Raw genomic sequence first — 20,238 nt, 5'->3', positions numbered from 1 at the left:
CGGAGTGGGTTTCAAGTCCTCCAGGGGGTGTCCTCCTTGGGATCTGGTTGGCTCTTTAGAAAATCATCTTTAGGGACTTCCCTGGTTAGTCTAGTGGTTAAGACTTTGTCTTCTAATGCAGGAGGAGTGGGTTTGATCCCTGGTCGGGGAGCTAAAATCCCATATGCCTTATGGCCCAAAGCCCAAAAGACACAAAAAACCCCAGAGCACTCATAGCTTTAGACAAGCAGTTCTGAGATGTCGGGTCAGCAGAAAGAGCAGTGGAAGAGGCCCTGGGGGAGGATGATTCAGGCTGGGGCCAAATGACCCCGCTGAGCTGGGCAGACGGCTATTTGCATAGAGTTGATCCAACAGCATTTGGCTCTTTGCAGAAACTGGGTTGGTTTCCTGTGGAATATTAGGTACATCTTTCAAAACCAGAGCCTGCAGCCAATCAGCCAGAAAAACCCTGCAGAGGGTGAAGCTGGCCTTCTTACCCACGAGGACACACACAGGCTGGGAGGGGCGGCAGGGCGCCCAGGCCATGTAATTTTAGAAACGGCCCATTTATAGAGGAGAAACATGGCCAAAAAGTCACTTGTCATCACGGGGAGGATTAGCCTGAGTGGCCGCACACGCTGGTCCGGAGAGACCTCAGGCTGCAGGCAGAAAAGGAAAGCAGGCAGAGTGGAAAAGTTACTGCAGGTTTTCCTTGTCTTGTGTGGCCGCTGAAAGGCTTTCTGTGCTGGGGTCGGTGGAGAACTGGCCAGCGGAGCAGGCCCGGGATGGTGGGGCTCCCAATGCCGCAGGGACCCTGGACAGGAGTGGGATCACACAGGTGACAGCGTTGTCCTCTCCCTTAAGTGTTTGCTACAGGCCTCCAGGGGCCAAGCACCACCTGAACTGGCAGGACTGGGAGCTGGATGTGAGTTCACCCAGTTAGAACCACTTCTGTCCTCCATGCTCCCCACCCCTGGCAGCCTCATCAATAGGACCACCACTGCCCAAACCAACCAGCCCCCCAGGGTCACTCTGGATTCTTCACACTCCCACAGGGACAGCAGGGGCCTGTCCCCCTCTGACATGATAGCTCACCATCTGGCCACCCCAAGTGCTGCCATGGTTTTTCGTCCCCCTACCCCACCCTGGAGAAGGCTCTTGAGAGTCCCTTGAACAGCATGGAGATCAAGGAGATCAAACCAGTCCATCCTTAAGGAAATCAACCCTGAATATTCATTGGAAGGACTGATGCTGAAGCTGAAGCTCCAATACTTTGGCCACCTGATGCAAAGAGGGGACTCACTGGAAAAGACCCTGATGCCAGAAAAGATTGAGAGCAAGAGGAGAAGGGGACGACAGAGGATGGTTGGATGGCATCACTGACTCGATGGACATGAGTTTGAGCAAGCTCCGGGAGATAGTGGAGGCCAGAGGAGCCTGGCGTGCTGCAGTCCATGGGGTCGCAAACAGTTGGACACAGCTTTGCAACTGAACAACAACAACAATAAGCCACCCTGTATGGCCCCTGGTCCCTGCTCACTCCAGAGGAAGTGTGTGTGCTTCCGGGGCTGACCACCTGGGATCCCCAATGAAAAATCGCCCCCAGCACCCAGCACCAAAGGCCCCCAGCCCAGACTCAGGTGTGGATTCCTCCAAGCAAACTGGTTTCTGGGCCGCATCAGGGACAGCTCAGAGCAGCCACCCCAGGCTTCCTCTTGGACCGGCCTCCCCACCGTGGCCCTGGGCAGACCAGATGAGCAACCCTGCCCCAAGCAGGGCCTGCCCCCCAGCAAATGCTGCGGCTCAGAGAGGCAGGATGCCCGGACACCATAGGGTCCTGAGACTTCAGCATTTTAAGATGGGACGTGGCAGAAACGCCAGCCACGGGGCCCCTCAGCTGTTCTTCCTTGGATGGCCTGCTTCAGGAGGTGGGCAAAGGCCACATTCTGTGGGGGTGATGGTGAACAGTGAAGGCTTTTCCCCTCGGTGGGAAGGTGAGCAGAGTCTCTCCTTTCCCTGAGGACCCTGGAGGGGTGCTCTCGAGCCACCTCTCTCCCCCTGGCTGGGCGAGTCCTCCATCACAGCTGCCTCCCGTCTTGGCCTGTGTTCTCCCAGGGGAATCCCAGGAATTTCGCAGAGGCTGAGCCCCACAGACCCCTGAGGGAGATGCCCACTCGGCAGCCAGCACCCTGGACAGCACAGAGCTTCCAGAGCAGAGACGCCTCTCCAGGGGAGGGAGCCGCTGCTCCCCGGTTCTCCCAGCCCGTGCAGCTCCTGGGAGGCTGGGAAAGCCTTGATTATTAACACAGCCAAGCAGCTAATTAAAACAATAAATTAGAGAGCAACACTGCAAGAGGAGTGGGAACTGCAGGGACCCGTGTAGGACACGGGAGGGTGAGTAAAGCATTTTCTAGCAAGCCTGGGCCACGCTCATTTTAGGATCGTGAAAACATTGGTATTTTGGTTTCTGACCCAGAGCTGTATCCTGCTGGTGACATGGGCATGAACAACTCTGCGTTCATGGAACTGCATGGTGGGGTGGGGGAGTCAGGGCAGCTGATGGTGAAGGATGGGGGGCAGTCATGGGATGGGTCGGGAGTAGGGGTCCGGAGGTGGGGCGGAGCTTGGATGTAGAATGTGGGTGTGTGCTGCCACGCTCCTTCAGCTTTGCTTATATTCTTCACAGTCTGCATCTCTAAACTGCCCATGCCACCAAAACACATCTTAATCTGGATTCAACCCTGACCCCTGGGGACATCTGGGAGTTCACACGGGCATCAGTGAGGTGGGTCTAAGGCTGTGGTTATGTGTCCGTGGTCTATGGAGGTGGAAGAGCAGCGGACTCAGAGTCAGGAAGCCCAGAACTGACCTCTGGGAATCATCTCAGCTGACATTTTATCATCTACGGAACGGGAGTGAGGATAATTACAGAGTGCTTGTAGGATCTTTTTGGAGAGTGAGATGATTTATAACCCTCAAACTGTGCTGCGCTGGCAGCTGGTGGAGGCTTGGTTTGAAATCTCATCAAGACCCTGCACTGCATAACTGGCACCTGAATCTCCCCCCACCCCCGCCAGCCACTGCTCTGGGTGTTTCAAACTGTGGGATGTAACCCTTCAGGGCGTGAGATAAACTTGGTGGGATGGATGTAACCTGCACTAAAGGGCTTCCCATGTGGCTCAGTGGTAGAGAATCCACCTGCTAATGCAGGAAACATGGGAGACATGGGTTCGATCCCATAGTCGGGAAGATCCCCTGGAGGAGGAAATGGCAACCCACTCCAGTGTTCTTGCCCGGAGAATCCCATGGACAGAGAGGAGCCTGGTGGGTTGAGGTCCATGGGGTCACAAAAAGTTGGACAGGACTTAGCAACTAAACAAGAGCAACAGCAACCTGCACTAAAGCACAGAACAGAACACCCACCATGAAATGGAAGAGAATAGGAGGGCACAGCACACAGTGAAGGCAAGCTTAGCTTCATGGAAGCATCTCTTACGCGTTCATCAACTGCTTACGTGGGTTGTGATCCCCAAAGCCATCGAGTCAGAGATCTGGACACAGAAAGCTTTTGGAGGTGAGGCAGACCCCTTAGTGTAATCACCGTAGCAACGCAGGGCAGCTAAGCACCCAGCATGTGCCAGAAATAGTGGGACATGTTCTCCTCAACACTAACCTTTACTACTTACGGGCACTGGTAGTCCCATGCGACGTATGGAGACAGTGAGGCTCGGGGGGATGAAGTGATTTGCCTAATGTCTTAGTCTGCTCAAGGTCACCATGATAAAACACCATAGCTGGGCCACTTAAACAGAAATTTCTTTCCATTTCTCACAGTTTTGGGGGTGGGAAGTCCTCAAAATAAGGTGCTGGCTGATTCAGTTTTGGTAAGGATCTTCCTTGCCTACGGACAGCTGTCTTCACTGTGTCCTCACGTGTCCTCCTCCTCCACTTGTAAGGCCACCGATCCTATGGAATCAGGACCCCACCTTTATGATCTCCTGTGAGTCCGTGTGTGCGAAGTTGCTTCAGTCGTGTCTGACTCTTTGTGACCCTATGGACTGTAGCCCGGCAGGCTCTACTGTCCGTGGGATTCTCCAGGCAAGAATACTCCTTCTCCAGGGGATCTTCCTGACCCAGGGATTGAACCCAAATCTCCTGCATTGGCAGGCGGATTCTTTACCACTAGCACCAGTTGGGAAGCCTCTTTTGACCTTCAGTTCAGATCAGTTCAGTCACTCAGTCGTGTCCAACATTTTGCGACCCCACGGACTGCAGCACACCAGGCCTCCCTGCCCATCACCAACTCCCAAACCTTACTCACATTCATGTCCATTGAGTCGGTGGTGCCATCCAACCATCTCATCCTCTATTGTCCCCTCCTCCTCCTGCCTTCAATCTTTCCCAGCACCAGGGTCTTTTCCAGTGAGTCAGTTCTTTGCATCAGGTGGCCAAAGGATTGGAGTTTCAGTTCAGCATCAGTCCTTCCAATGAATATTCAGGACTGATTTCCTTTAGGATGGACTGGTTGGCTCTCCTTGCAGTCCAAGGGACTCTCAAGAGTCTTCTCCAACAACACAGTTCAAAAGTATCAACTCTTCCATGCTCAGCTTTCTTTATAGTCCAAGTCTCACATCCATACTTGACTACTGGAAAAACCACAGCCTTGACTAGATGGACCTTTGTTGGCAAAGTAATGTCTCTACTTTTTAACATGCTGTCTAGCTTGGTCATAACTTTTCTTCCAAGGAGTAAACGTTTTCTAATTTCAAGGCTGCAGTCACCATCTGCAGTGATTTTGCAGCCCCCCAAAATAAAGTCTGTCACTGTTTCCACTGTTTCCCCATCTATTTGCCATGAAGTGATGGGACCAGATGCCATGATCTTAGTTTTCTGAATGTTGAGCTTTAAGCCAACTTTTTCACACTCCTCTTTTACTTTCATCAAGAGGCTTTTGAGTTCCTCTTCACTTTCTGCCATAAGGGTGGTGTCATCTGCATATCTGAGGTTATTGAGATTTCTCCTGGCAATCTTGATTCCAGCTTGTGCTTCATCCAGCCAGCATTTCTCATGATGTACTCTGCATATAAGTTAAATAAGCAGGGTGACAATATACAGCCTTGACATACTCCTTTCCCGATTTGGAACCAGTCTGTTGTTCCATGTCCAGTTCTAACTGTTGCTTCCTGACCTGCATACAGGTTTCTCAAGAGGCAGGTCAGGTGGTCTGGTATTCCCATCTCTTTCAGAATGTTCCTTACTTAACCTTAATTACCTCCCAAACGTCCTGTCTTCAAATAGAGCCTCACTGACGATTCAGCTTCAACACATGAATCCCAGTGGGTCACAGTTCAGTCCATAGCACCATGACAGTAGACAACAGGCTCTGAATTTGAGCTGGAACTTGAGCCTGAGTCTTCCTGGCACACTCTACTGTGTCACTAATTCATGGGCTTCCCAGATGGCACTAGTGGTAAAGAACCTGCTTGCCAATGCAGGAGACATAAGAGACGCAGGTTGGATCCCTGTGTCAGGAAAATCCCCCAGAGGAGGGCACAGCAACCCACTCCAGTATTCTTGCCTAGAAAATCCCATGGACAGAGGAGCCTGGTGGGCTACAGTTCATAGGATTGCAAAGAGTTGGACACGACTGAAGCGACTTAGCATGTACCCTCGGGACACTGGGAACATGCAGGACTCAGCTGGAGGCAACGGATGACATCAGAGCCGATGGTCAAGCACGCAGCTCAGGGATTGGATAGAGGTGCCTCCAGCTCTGGGGCTTTGGGCAGATGGCTTCGCCCTTGGTAACCTGGGGCTCTCACAGAGCTGTTCACAGCCTCGGGGCACTGGGAGGTTATCTAGGATGATGCAGGTAGAAGAACAGCCCAGGGGAGCCCTCAGCTGTGAGCTCCATGGATGCAGGAAGCTTTGTCCACAGACATACTCCAAGGGCCCACAGCAGGGCTTGGCACTTAGCATGTGCTTAATAAATGCCATGGACTGGATTTTCAATTATCATTGACCAGAATACCTGGATGTCAGCTCCAGGTTGCTTATCACAACAAGACAGTAAGGAGGAATCTGAGCCTGCTCCCTGTTGGTGATGAGGATAACAGAGGTAAGGCCACCAGGGCTGATCTGAGCATCGCAAGGGATGATTCACAGAAGGTCTTTATTCAGGGGAGTCCCCAAGAATCCTCCCACGGGGAGAACCTGGGCTTTCTTACTCTCTCCTAGCTGGATCTGGACAGTGTAGCAAGGAGATGCACCGAGCAGGACCACTGTTCTGACCAGGAAGTGTTTGCAGTGTTCACCCCAATCAATCTGCCTCTGATGTCTAGGGCACCTTCCGTGGCTGCGCTTGGGGTAGGGGTAGGGGCTGCTACTGCTGCTGCTGCTGCTGTTAAGTCACTTCAGTTGTGTCCGACTCTGTGCGACCCCATGGACTGCAGCCCACCAGGCTCCTCCATCCATGGGATTTTCCAGGCAAGAGTACTGGAGTGGGTTGCCATTGCCTTCTCCGGGGGGGAGGGGCAGTGAACGGCAAATGGGGGGTGTCTGGGGACCCTCCCTGGTGCTCTACAGATTCTATGGGGAAGGGGGAAGAGGTGAGGACCTCTGGGGGGAGTGGAGAGCACCCACAGTGCAGACACTGGCTCTGATACGCGTCTTATAAGAGGGGCTGCTCCGAGGGAAGGACCAGTCACTAGACTCTGGGGTGTGTGGGAGGGGTCCTCGTGGACAAGACCCCTCCCTGGAGAACTCTTGAAAATTCCCAGGGACTCTGTGTGCCACCGAATGCATGAGTCTGGGCTCTGCCACGAAAGAAGGAAGACTAGGGGTCTGTCCCATTTCTACTGAGATTGCAGGGAATCTGGGGACAGATGCCAGAACCTCAAAGCTTGAACCTTTGAAACTGACCATCCTCTACATGGGGAGGAGACTTGGCTGACTGGGTCCCTGGAGGCCAGGCCCCCCGGGGCAGGGGTATTTTTAACTCAAAGCAGGAGGTCTGTGTGGGGAGCTGACTTTGGACTTTTGCCCTCCAGAGCTACGAGACAACAAATTTCTGTTGTCTGAAGCCACCCAATTTATGCTCCTTTGTTAAGGCTCCTCAGCAGCCCAAGACAGTGAGATACTGAGCCAATTTTTCCTTATTTATATTTTTCAGTATTTTAAGATTATTAGTAGATACATCAGACTTTCATGATCAGGAAAAGCATACTTCTTCTTTTATTTTTTATTTATTTATTTTTTTTTAATACTTCTTCTTTAAAAAAAAAAAAACAAAAACAGTCAGCGAGTATCCTAAACACCCCACTGGATTTATCTCTGGGAAATCGAAAGTGTCTACACCCACAGAGCATACTGATCACACCCACATGACTTTATTGTTCTACTGTCTTCCTCTATACAACTTCACTATTCCAGGAAACACTTGCCCAGGAAGATAAAAGGTGCAAATAAAATGAGTTTATAGTTTGTTTCAGGAACTTTGCATTTAAACAAGTATCAGATCGTTCAACTTCTGAATAGATAGCATCCCGTGTCTCCTCTCCAAGACTCTTTGAAACCCTTGCCTCAGTGTGTGCACCAAGTCTTAACTACTGCGCCAGGACCCTTCCCTATATTAAGCAATTTCATTTATCTTAGTGAAAGACCGAAAAGGCAGACACAGCCTATCTCTGCTTCTGCCTTTCCGAGATGCTTCCAAGACTCCATCTGTCACCATGGCAACAAGGAAACCTAGCCCAGCCTCATCGGCAGGTTGATCTGGTGGCATTTGGGGGCCTTCTATATCTCGTGTATCCAAAACACTGCATTTATTGAGTGCCTTCTGTGTGCAGAGACTGAATCAAGCACTTTACATACATACACCATTTCAGGGCATCTGTGAAACACACCAATAAAAGAAAAACTAAGGCACATTAAAAATCTGAAGTTGATTTGAACAAAACTCCATTTGAATCTAGGCGGCGTCCCATTGAGCAGATGAAAAGGAGCTCTTAGAGACGGATAACATGAAAGATTTTTCCAGGCAGGAGGGAGGGGGAACAAGCACATTACTCAGGCAAAAATTCAGGTTTGTCACTGCAGAGCTAACTTTTGTTTAGTTGGGGATTCACTGGAAGGACTGATGCTGAAGCTGAAGCTCCAATACTTTGCCCACCTGATGCGAAGAGCAGACTCATTGAAAAGACCCTGATGCTGGGAAAGACTGAAAGCAGGAGGAGAAGGGGGTGACAGAGGATGAGATGGCTGGATGGCGTCACCGACTCAATGGACAGGGGTTTGAGCAAATTTCAGGAGACAGTAAAGGACAGGGAAGCCTGGCATGCTGCAGTCCATGGGGTCGCAAAAAGAGTCGGATACGACTTACTGATGAACGACAACAGCCTTAGCCAGCACAGACGAGCTGCTCACAGCAGAGCTGCCCACACTGCCCATACCCTAGCCCTCCAGGTCCAGTGAGAACATCTCACAAAGTGACATACACACTCCAGTATCTGGCTACTTTGGGCACCTGATGGTATTCTGCTCCCAGTTACCCGGAGAGTTGTCTCAAGTGGACAGACTCCTCTGCTCCTAGAAGACACAGTCTGGGCAGTTTCCTGGGGTGGGGTCACTATGGAGACCATTCCCCAAGCACAGAGGCATCCTGCCCTCCCCGCCCCCACTCCCCACCGTCCCCAACCCCACCCCAGGACTTGCGTCTCTCTGCCTCGGGCCTGGAGAGTGTGAGTCATAAGAGGCAAATGGGCTTCAAACACAAAGAAGCACTTATTAGAGGCCTTGCGTTTCCGCCGGGCCCTGGGGCCTCGAGCTATGGCTGGGAAGGCAGAGTGGACCCCGCGGCTGAGGAGGCTGGGACACAATAGGCCTAGCACCCTCCTCTCAGAGTCGTGATGCTGCCCACGCCAACCTGTGGACGGAGCCTTTCGTTTCGTAACAAATGCGCACATTTGCTCCCAAGCAGGCAGAGTTTGCCCCTGAGTGGTCTTTGGAAAAGAAAAAAAATCAGCGCCAGAGTGATACCTCACAAAACAGCAAAGATGACTTGACCTACTCGGTGCTGGGGGAGGGGGGAGCGTGCCGGGTGCACTTACCCAGAAGAAGAAGTTAAAGACGAAGAGCAGATACTTCAGGTAGACGGTCAGCCAGTCATCCTGCTCCACCTTGTAATGGGCCATGGCTGCTGGGCCTGCAAAGAAGACACACGCATGGCCAGGGCGTCCAGAGAGGCAGCCTCACTAGCCCAGAGCCCGGCTCCCCACTGAGGTTCCTTTCAAGGGGCTCCCAAGCCTGTCTGACCGGGGGCTCTGAGGTTGGGGGTGTGCAACCCTGAGCAAAGAGCAGAAAAACCCAGAGGCCACTGGACATACAATGGAGGTGGCCCAGACAGAATTTTCTAGGCCTTTGGATCTTGGTTTGGCCCCTCTGACGTAGGTTTAACCTGAAAGTGTTCCTACCAACTTTGCACCGTCCTGCTGTATTCTTTTTAAACAGGCTTTTCTGGTGGCTCAGATGGTAAAGAATCTGCCTGCAATGCAGGAGACCCGGGTTTGAACCCTGAGTTGGGAAGATCTCCTGGAGAAGGGAACGGCTACCCACTCCAGTATTTTAGCCTGGAGAATCCCATGGCTGTGCTGGGTCTTAGTGGTGAGGTGTGGGATCTTTGGTTGTGGCGTGTGGGGATCTTTAGTGGTGACGTGGGATATTTGGTTGTGGCGTGTGGGATCTTTGGTTATGGCGTGTGGGATGTTTGGTTGTGATGTGTGGGATGTTTGGTTGTGGCGTGTGGGATCTTTGGTTGTGGCGTGTGGGATCTTTGGTTGTGGTGTGTGGGATCTTTGGTTGTGGCGTGTGGGATCTTTGGTTGTGACCCGTGAACTCTTGGCTGTGGTATGTAGGATCTAGTTCCCTGACCAGGATCGAACCTGGGCCCCCACAATGGGAGTGCAGAGTCTAAGCCAGTGGACCAGCAGGGAAGTCTCCAGTCCTGTTGTGCTCTTACTCTGCCCTGTCTCAGCAGGGTTGCCAGACACAAGTGCGTGAATGCACACAACACACACACACGCACACACTCAGTGCACCTGCTCTGCGGTGGAATCCTGCATCATTTGAACAGGACCTTTGCACGCATAGGTGAGGCATGAACCTCAAACCAGAGCATCCATGCTTGGAAAGGGCCTCTATGAACCTCAGCCCACCTCGCCTGCCCCCGGCACACCGACTTTCCAAAGAAGGAAGTGGGTCAGCGGGCTGAGTGGCTTGGCAGGAGGCAGACAAGAGCTCTGGAGCCCGGCTCCCTGGGTTCCAACCCTGATCTGTCGCAGCCACCTGAGAATCTGGGTAGTTAGGAAACCTCTTGTCCTCCGTGTCCTCATCTGGACGGGAGGAAACGATGACAATGCCTGCATGGCGGGATGTCCCGCAGACTTGAAGGGATGGTCTCTGTAGGGGCTGACCATAGTTCCCAGCACGGGCTAAATCTTGGTTGGCTATTTTGATTGCCTGGGACAGGGATTAAAACCAGGACGCCAGTCGTAGAACTCCTAGTCTTTGCCCCAGAGACTTTGCTCCTTCCCCTAGACCTGATGCCCACCAGTGGGCTCCTTGGGCACTGGCACCAGTGGGATGAGAAGCTGAAGGGTCACTGTGCCCGGCGGTCTCATTTGCATCTAAGTCCCAACAGCAGCCTCTGTGGCCTCTCCTCGGGCTCCTTGTCTCCTGGGCACACACGCTGACACTCAGCGTAGCTGCTCCTGAAGGAGTCGCCCCTCTAGGGGGACCTCTTTCATTCTAGACCCAGAGCAGCAAGGCCATGGTTCTGCCCACCTCTGTTTCCTTCTCCCCAGTTCCCACCATTGTCTGATCGGGCTCTTCCCTACCGCCTTCCCCACTCTTGGTGACTGGTACCTGTCCGACCCAGATTATTTCCTCCAGAGCCACTGCTCTGCGCTTTATTTCGAGCTCAGGGGCTCCTGAGACAAAGCAAGAGGAAGAGAGAAAAGAAGAGGTGGCTGTCTTATTTGGGATTTCTATTTGCAGACCTCAAATAAGGTAATTTAAGACTTTGTCTTCTCGTTAAAAAAAGACAAAACCCATTTTCCTCCAATTCAGTCTGAGAGGTAGGGTGGCAGAAAAAATACAGAAGGAGAAAAAAGGAAGCCCTATAAAAAGTGGCTGGAGTTGGCTAGGCGACTGACCCGGGAGCTATTACACAGTCATCATGCAGGTCACTAGGTGGATCCCTAAGAAGGGACCCTCTGGGCCGGTGGGCTCGGCCCCTCCTGTCTGTATTCTCCTCTCCCTGTGTCTGGTCCTCCCCTCTCAGCCAGGGCCCACTGGACCCACGCACCAGAGCCTTCTCTTGACCTGCAAACTGAGGTATCAGGATGCTCCGAAGGAAACTGTATTTTTAAGAGTTCAGGCAGATGACAGGATTTAACTAAAATCACACATTGCTAATGGCAAAGTTTCAGCCACTAGGGGTAGAGAAGACAGAACCGCAAGGGTCTGTGGAATGTCAGGGTCAGCAGAAACCTCTGGGCTCACTTAATCCAACCTTCTGCAGAAGAAATGAGGAAATTAACACACATCTGAGTTAAGTCACACGTTTTAACATAACCTCTCTCAAGTCACAAGGCTAATGGTTTCCTGTCCTCCTTCCATGGGGCCCTACCATCTGTGGGGCCCTCTGCTGGGGTTGGCAGAGGTCCCCAGAGAAGTATCAGAACCAGCTTGGAGCCAGATGCCTGGATGTGAAATCCAGCCTTGTCATTTCCTGCGTGACATGGGGCAAGTTACTTAACCTCTCTGTGCAGCTAACACTGTGCACTTACCACGTGCCAAGCCCAGGCCTAAGTGCTTTACACACATGATCTTGCTCCAGCTACCCAGCAGCACTGTGAAGTGCTAGTTGCTGCTGTTCAGTCGCTCCGTCGTGTCTGACCCTTTGCAGCCCATGGACTGCAGCACACCAGGCTTCCCTGTCCTTCACCACCTCCTGGAATTTGCTCAAATTCATGTCCACTGAGTCGATGATGCCAGATGGGTGAGATGGTATGAAACAGAGTTATTCTCATTTTCCCAGATAAACAAGGTGACGCTCTGACAGGTTAAATAACGGAACGAGGAGCTTCTGACTCAGCCCAAACCCTTATCCAGCATGCACTGCTGTGGGGACCAGAGCTGCCAGGGGAAGGGGCAAGGAGGACTGAGGCTGCTGGCTTTCCTAACACCTGTTCCCCCTCAGCCGTAGGGCCAGAAGCCCCCATTTCAGTTGGGCACCTGGCCACCTGGAGCAGATGACACTTCCCAGCCCCCCTCCCTGCCGGGTACTGCCAGGATCAACCGATGGCAGAGGGCACGGAAGCGGAAGCAGTGTACGCACCTTCTTAAAGTAGCATTTTTGGGTGAGCGTGTCCCGTGTGTTTGAGAAAGTAAATCCTGTCACCGTGAGCTGCCGTAGTTCTATAGCCATCAGTTAGGTCAAACTTGCTAGTTGTTCTTTTTATAGCTTCACCCTTACTGATTTTATGTTTGCTTGCTCTACTGGCTCTTAAAAAAGGTATATTAGACTCTCACTAGGACCATGAACTTGTATATCTGTCTTCAACTCTGTTTATTGTTTTCTTTAAAACATTTTTTATTAAAATATAATTGATTTACAATGTTGTGTTAGTTTCAGGTGTATAGCAAAGCAATTCAACTATATATATATATAACAATACATAATATAAAATAATATTATATAATAATACATGTACTAATCTGAAGAATAATATATATATATATATATATATATATATATATATGTATCAGTTCAGTTCAGTCACTCAGTCGTGTCTGACTCTTTGCGACTCTGTGAACTGTAGCACGCCAGGTCTCCCTGTCCATCACCAACTCCCAGAGTCCACCCAAACCCACGTCCATCGAGTCAGTGATGCCATCCAACCATCTTATCCTCTGTTGTCCCCTTCTCCTCCTGCCCTCAATCTTTCCCAACATCAGGGTCTTTTCCAATGAGTCAGCTCTTCGCATCAGGTGGCCAAAGTATTGGAGTTTCAGCTTTAACATCAGTCCTTCCAGTGAACACCCGGGACTGACCTCCTTTAGGATGGACTGGTTGGATCTCCTTTCAGTCCAAGGGACTCTCAAGAGTCTTCTCCAACATCGCAGTTCAAAAGCATCAATTCTTCGGCGCTCAGCTTTCTTTATAGTCCAACTCTCACATCCATACATGACTACTGGAAAAACCATAGCCTTGACTAGACAGACCTTTGTTGGCAAAGTAATGTGTTTTTAATATGCTGTCTAGGTTGCATATACATATATATTCTTTTTCAGATTATTTTCCATTATAGGTTATTGCAAGATATTGAGATAGTGTGTGTGTGTGTGTATATATATATAATATATATATTCTTTTTCAGGTTATTTTCCATTAGAGTTTATTACAAGATATTGAGCATAGTTCCCTTGCTATACAGTATGTCCTTGTTGGTTAATTCTGTTCATTTTTGCTTCATATATCTTGGAGTGTATATAGATTTGGTGTTGTGATATCATCCTGATGGATCAACCCCTTTATCATTAGTAAATGCCATTCTTGATCTCTAGTAATCAAAAATATCCTAAAAGTAAGGCGAGGCACACTCTTCACCTCTTCCTTCTTTTAGTAAGTTGGAATGCTGATGGAATGGCTGGAGCTCAAGCAGCCATTTTGAGCCATGAACTGGAAACCATGAGTTGAAAAGAGTAGAGCAATCAGTTCAAAGAGCCTGGATCTCAGATGATTTTGGAGCTGCTACACCATCTGTGGGCTGTTCACCTCTAGACTTAGTTTATATGAGAGAACAAAAAAAACTGATGGCTTCTTTAAGGTATGTGTTTGAATATTCTATCACCCACAGCTAACTTCAGCCTGATGTGGTGGATGGAGTGGTAAGTACAAACGTCTGCCAGAGAATGTGAACAGGGTCACTGAGGATGGGCAGTGAGATGGGCTATAATGCTGGGCACTGGTCACCAAGCTCTTCTAACTGTATACTTCATCACTAAAATGTTTTCAGCATACCCCATAAATATGTATATTTATTTATAAATTTTATTCGTGGATTGTTGTCAATCTATATAGTAAATACCACCAAAGCTTAATTTTTTTTTTTTTTTTAAAGATAAAAGTAATTAGGAACAGGAATCCTAAGTAGATCATCTGTCTGCACTTTGGGGCCCACTGGTATGGGCTGTAAATGGAGGGATGAGAGGTGTTCAGGCAGGTAGGGGTCAGACCATGGTCAGCCAAGCCTTGGAACTTGGACTCACATCCTGAGTGATGAGAAGCACAGGAAAGTGCTCAGCAAGGCGGTCCCTTGATGAGACCCGCATTTCAGAGAGAGTCCCGGGGCAGGGGCGGCACGGGGCTGGGGCTGACTGGGTGCTTGGGGAGACCAATTAAGCAGTTGGTACAGTTGAGGCTGGTATCCAAGAGAAAGACAGCAGGGTCTGAACCGGGCCAGGGGCAGCGGGCTGGAGAGCAGGGGACAGACACTGAAGGCAGGCGCATATACAGCTAGGAGGCAGCGGAGGAAAGATCCTGGGAGGAGGAAGCAGCCTTGGGGAGACTGATTCGCAAGGCAGTGGGGCCGAAGGAGAACAGGGGAGCCAGGAGTGGGCCATGGGGCCACGTGCTGCTGAGACAGCCAGTCCCAAGAGCCTGGCAGGTCTCACCTTTGCCAGAGCAGCATCAGCGGAGGATGCTGAGGGCTAGGGATCCAGTACTGGGGGCAGGGAGGGGGTGGAGACCCAAGGTAGATATTTTCAAACAAGAAGGCGAGGAAAGCAGCTGGAAGGCCTAGTTAAGGTGGAGAAGCGTTTCTGACTTTGCATGTTCATCTCACGGGGAAAGACGCCACAGCCACCACTAAACCCTCCTGGCTAGTGAGCAGGGATAGGGGGACGGGCTGAAGGCGGTGGGTGGGCCCGAGTGGTTCCAGATGGGCCTGGCAGGCAGCCGGCTTAGAGCACTCTCCTCTCTGCCCTCCTTTCTCCCTGCTTTCCTCAGCCCTCCCCTGTGATTAAGGCCCGTAGTAGGGCTGGGGGTGGGAATGGCGGCAGCAGCCCCTGGAGAGGAAAGCAAACCCCAGCTGCCTGGTAGACCTTCTCCTGCGCCCCCTGTGCCCCCATCCTCTGCCCCCAGTGACTGGAGGAGCCGGGCTTTGGATCATCTTCCAGAACCATTTTCCCCTGAGCTCCAAGGAGTGTCTCGTGATTTCTCAGAAACAGACTCATCTTCTTAAGTGGGTTTCATTGGGTGGGCAGGAATCAATGGGAGGATGCTCCTCTAAGGGGTACGAGACAGACAGTGGTGGGGGAGGCAGGCAGGGCAGAGACTCCCCTCCCCTCAGAGGATGATAGTCAACTGTGTCACAGGATCCCAGAAAATCCTGTGGGTATGAGGAGGTGACCCTGCCTCCTTGACCCTTGCTCCTGGTGGCTCAGACAGTAAAGAATCCTCCTGTCAGTACAGGAGACCCGGGTTCGATCCCTGGGTTGGGAAGATCCCCTGGAGAAGGGAAAGGCAACCCACTCCAGTATTCTTGCCTGGAGAATTCCACGGACAGAAGAGCCTGGCGGGCCCCAGTTCACGGGGTCACAGAGAGCCGGGCACGAATTAGCGACTGAACAACAACACAATAATACAGTCTCTATAACACACTCTCCACCCCTGGGGTCACACCAACCCCTTATTCTCTGATGCTCCTGTGAGCCCTAGCTCAGGCTGGAGGTGCCCTGAACCTCCATCTCTCAAGTGGAGAGATCCCATACTCAGGGTGTAGGGGAAGCTTGGTGATTCTAAAATAAAAACAAAGCCAGTATACTTGCTGTGGAAAAACCAGCTCCACCCTCTCCATCAGGAAAGTGCCACTTTCCTGCTCTGGGTTCTCGGTCAACAAGAGGTTAGGCCTACGTGATGGTAAAACAGTTGGAAAGGAAAAAGCAGTCTAAGTGGTTTAATGTGTAACCGAACACAGGCTTGGAATGAACCGGGGCTGCAGCCGCTGCGTGTGTGGTCCTTCTTTACGCTCTTCTTCTCTGCTTCATTTCCACATGCCTGACCTAGTCCTAGAAGGCAATGGCAAGCCACTCCAGTACTCTTGCCTAGAAAATCCCATGGACGGAAGAGCCTGGTAGGCTGCAGTCCATGGGGTCGCTAAGAGTCAGACATGACTGAGCGACTTCACTTTCCCTTTTCACTTTCACACATTGGAGAAGGAAATGGCAACCCACTCCAGTGTTCTTGCCTGGAGAATCCCTGGGACGGGGGAACCTGGTGGGCTTCTGTCTATGGGGTCACACAGAGTCGGACACGACTGAAGTGACTTAGCAGCAGCAGCAGCAGCAGCAGACCTAGTCCTGGTGGGTGGACCGTCCCGCTGAAGGGGTCCGAGAAGTGGGGCTCCCTCAGGCCTCCAACAGGGACAGCTGGTCAGAACCCAGCATTCCTGACCTGGCCCCTTTGAGACCTGAGAAAGCTGAGCCCCGGGGTGGGCTGGGGGCGTCACACTGTGGCCAAGGTCACACTGCAGATTAATGGCAGGACAGAGAGCTGGTCTTCTGGCTCCATGGCCACCAAGAGGATTCTGATTGGCTGATATGCTTACCATCATCATTAACTTTTGCTAAAATGCTAATAGGCGCTTAGGGGCTTCCCAGGTGGCGCAGTGGTAAAGAGTCTGCCTGCCAATGCAGGAGACGTGGGTTCGACCCCTGGGTTGTGAAGATCCCCTGGAGAAGGGAAGGGCTACCCACTCTAGTATGCTTGCCTGGAGAATGCCATAGACGGAAGAGCCTGGTGGGCTACAGTCTGTGGGGTCACAAAGAGGCGGCCACGACTGAGCGACTGGCAGCAACAACCACACGTGGCGAGCATGCACTAAGCACCACATGTACACTAACTGACTGACACCGGAAACAGCCGCGAGAGGCTTCCTCCCCTTTTCCTGGGGGAAACCGAGGCACAGAATGGAAGGGGAGACGGCCGTGAGAGTGGGGGCAGGTGCTTGCTGGCCTTTGGGAAGTTCTACTTTCGGCCTCTTGCACCTGCTTCCAGCTCGGAGGTCTCTGGCTGAAGCTGAATGGAGGGGTCTTCGCCGGGCACAGGCCCCAGATGGGGACTGCAGGAGGGGGCGGGGCCAATGTTCTCTGATCCCGGCAGGATCCTGGGTCAGGAGTGCCACCAAGACCCCAAATGCCTGGGGGCCCTGTGGGGGGCCACGCCCTCCTCCCTGCTTTTCCATCTCCTTGACCTCGAGGCTGAGCGTGCCACAGCAAGACTGCGGCTGGCCTGGGGGCTCTGGGTGACCACCGGCTTGTTCCGTTACATTATCGTGTTTACTGTGGGCAGGTAGGGACGCAGGTGACTCTTCTGGACCACATGTAGGTTCAAATGCTACTTAGAGCATCATGTGGATGGTGCCAGAGGTGAAACTTGAATTAAAACCCCAACACCAAGAACTCTTAGTCTTAATTCCCAGAGACACATATTTTCCTAAGTACGGGGTTATTTTTTTTTTACTTCATGTGCAAGTACCAATGTGTATTCAGTGGATTAGCTGGGGCTGTGCTCACAACCTAAAGCAGGTGGTTTGTCTGCCTTCTGAGTCTCTGCAGTGGTACACACACAGCCTTGGAGGTTCTGCCTGTAGGCGAGTATCACTCTTTGTTGTTTTTACTGAGTCCTTCTTTAAACAAAAATTGCTGTCTGACCCAGGAAATGAGGACTTCCCTAGCGTTTATGGTAGGAATCAGGGAATAGGGAGGGCTTCCCATGTGGCTCCGTGGTAAAGAATCCGCCTGCCAACGCAGGAGACACGGGTTCGATCCCCGATGCAGGAAGATCCCACATGCCTTGGAGCAACAAAGTCTGCATGCCACAACTACTGAGACTGTGCTCCAGAGCCCAGGAGCCACAATTACTGAGCCCATGTGCCACAATTACTGAGCCTGAGCACCCTAGAGCCTGGACTCTGCAACAAAGGAAGCCACTGCAACGAAAAGCCCAAGCACCACAACCCACAACCAGAGAAAAGCCCTTGCAGGAACAAAGATGCAGCACAGTCAAAAAAAAAAAAAAGAATCATCAAACAAACAAAAACAGTATTACTTGGCAGATTAGAAGATGCTGGTGTGAATATCAGCGGTCACCTATGACTGTGTGACCCTGGGCAGGTCCTAGGCCCTCAGGCCTCAGCTTTCTCATCTGTGAAATGGGGCTAATGCTAGTCTGGCTTTGTCTCCCTTGCAGGGTGGTCATGGGGATCACATGAGCAGAATTTACAAGAACTGTGTGTACTATGATGACAACCTCTGTGCCACGCCAGGGTGAAGGGATTATTATAACCAACACCCTAAGAGGTCTTTGATGAGGAACAAGGTATGGGTAACCTGATAGAAAACATCAACCAGAGGCTGTGTATCTGACAGCTGGAAATACAGGCTCACGACTTCTGTACCTAAGCCCACTGCCCACTAGTGGGTGTCACTTCAATGGCCATGACAGGAGACCTTGTCCTCAGCTGACCAGGAAGAATGTGCCTGCAGAAAATCAATACGTTACTTTGACAAAGTAGATTGGTCCAGACATGACAGTCATTTGAAAGAAGGGGGCATAAATATTAATAATATTTAACTAAGGCTACTATTAAGATGAGCCTCTAAGTCATGAGAGTCTATCAGTTAACCTGCGGTGGAAGCAGGCAGGGTAAAAATGATAAAGAATTATACTCTCTAGATTACAGGGAAATCAATTTGAGCTTATACATTGAAAGGCAACTGAGCTTTAAAGGGGATGTTTGCTGAGGATCGTACTAGAAATAGTATGGTTGATACCAGTAAAGAGCTCCCTAGGTCTCTATCAACCATGTTTAATATGCACCTATAAAATATGTATTTGGACGTTATTTTTCCTAGACTTCCCTTTCTTATCTGTCATTAACATCTCTATTTCTAAGCTCTCTTTCACCCAAATGTGTTTCTATGTGCAATTTTTGTACAACCTCCTGCTGGATGGGTTGGTCTCAGTTTCATCTGAATGGCTTCCAAACTCTGACAAGGGTCATCTGAAGTTTTCCAGTTTGTAAGGACGTTCTGCTTAAAAGTGTGGCAAAAAATCATTTTTTCCTATACTTTTTAATACCCTTCTCTTAAAATGTAGATATAGTTGAATGTTATCACTCATTCGCATTTTAGTGTGAATTTGCTAAATTGGATGATTTCCCGTTTTACTAAATTTTAAAGTTGAAGTTCGATAAATATATAGTAAAGTGTAGAGATCTTAAGTGTATAGCTTGATGATCTCTTTCAAAGTGAATAGATTCATTTTAAGGCTATGTACTTCCTTCTGAGCACTGTGTTGGCTGTTTTCTGAACATTTTAATTTGTCATATTTTCACTATTCATTTCAAAGTATTTTCTGATCTCCATTGCCATTTCTTTTTTGATCCAGGATTATATGTGTGTTGCTTGATTTTTCAAACATTTGGAGAATGTTTTAGTTGTGATTTTCTTGCCAATTTCTGGCTTGATTTGACTGTGGCTTGAGAATATGCTCTGCATCATTTCAGTCCTTTGAAATTTGTTGAGACTCACTTTATGGCCTAGAAAAATCATTTCTTTCAGTGAATGTTCCATGTGTGTTGAAAAGAGCGTGTATGTACTTTACAGTTTTGTTAATTACATTTTTAAAACGTATATTCCTACTGAAAAAGAAGAAGGGGGTAAAAGCAAAGGTTTGGTGAACTTTAAGCACCTCACCTCCATTCTCAATACAGGAAGATGCTGCGAAAGGAACATCCTCTGTGAGGTGGGAGGAGGGGCTCCGAGGCAGGGCTGCAGCCTGGGGGGCCCTGGGGGGGGCTCCATGAGACAGCGTGCAAGGCCTCTGTCATCAAAGTAGGCTGATGAGGTCATTAAGCCCAGAGGGAGATGGCTATCACCCCTTCCAGTTCCCTCTAGAACCCTTCTGTCCTCTGCAGCACGTCAGGAGGACTAGCCTTGGTGTCTTAGAGACCCGGGTTCTGGTCCCATTTCTGCTTCTAACTTGCTCTGTGTCTGCGGGCCTCGATTAAGTGGCGCTAGTGGTAAAGAACCCGCCTGCCAATGCAGGAGACATAAGAGATGCAGGTTTGATCCCTGGGTCAGGAAAACCCCCTGGAGAAGGAAATGGCAACCCACTCCAGTATTCTTGCCTGT

At 50.5% G+C, this 20,238-nt stretch overlaps 1 protein-coding gene across 3 annotated transcripts in view; it reads right to left on the bottom strand.

The window, feature by feature from the left end:
• TSPAN11 (tetraspanin 11) overlaps window positions 1-20,238 on the bottom strand; it is a 66,128-nt gene that overhangs the window by 26,447 nt on the left and 19,443 nt on the right. For all 3 annotated transcript variants that reach the window (XM_055396025.2, XM_088837413.1, XM_088837412.1), the window contains exon 3: window positions 9,087-9,181. In XM_055396025.2, coding sequence (XP_055252000.2) covers window positions 9,087-9,170 — 84 coding nt within the window. In that variant the 5' untranslated portion in view covers window positions 9,171-9,181. The remainder of the gene's footprint in view (window positions 1-9,086; window positions 9,182-20,238) is intronic.

Source organism: Moschus berezovskii, chromosome 6 (genome assembly GCF_049115385.1).
Source record: "Moschus berezovskii isolate FMDL1 chromosome 6, NW_MosBer_1.0, whole genome shotgun sequence".
In the NCBI taxonomy this organism is placed as follows: domain Eukaryota; kingdom Metazoa; phylum Chordata; class Mammalia; order Artiodactyla; family Moschidae; genus Moschus; species Moschus berezovskii.
The sequence above is the reverse complement of the archived record's forward strand: the minus strand, read 5'-3'. Positions and strand labels throughout refer to the sequence as shown.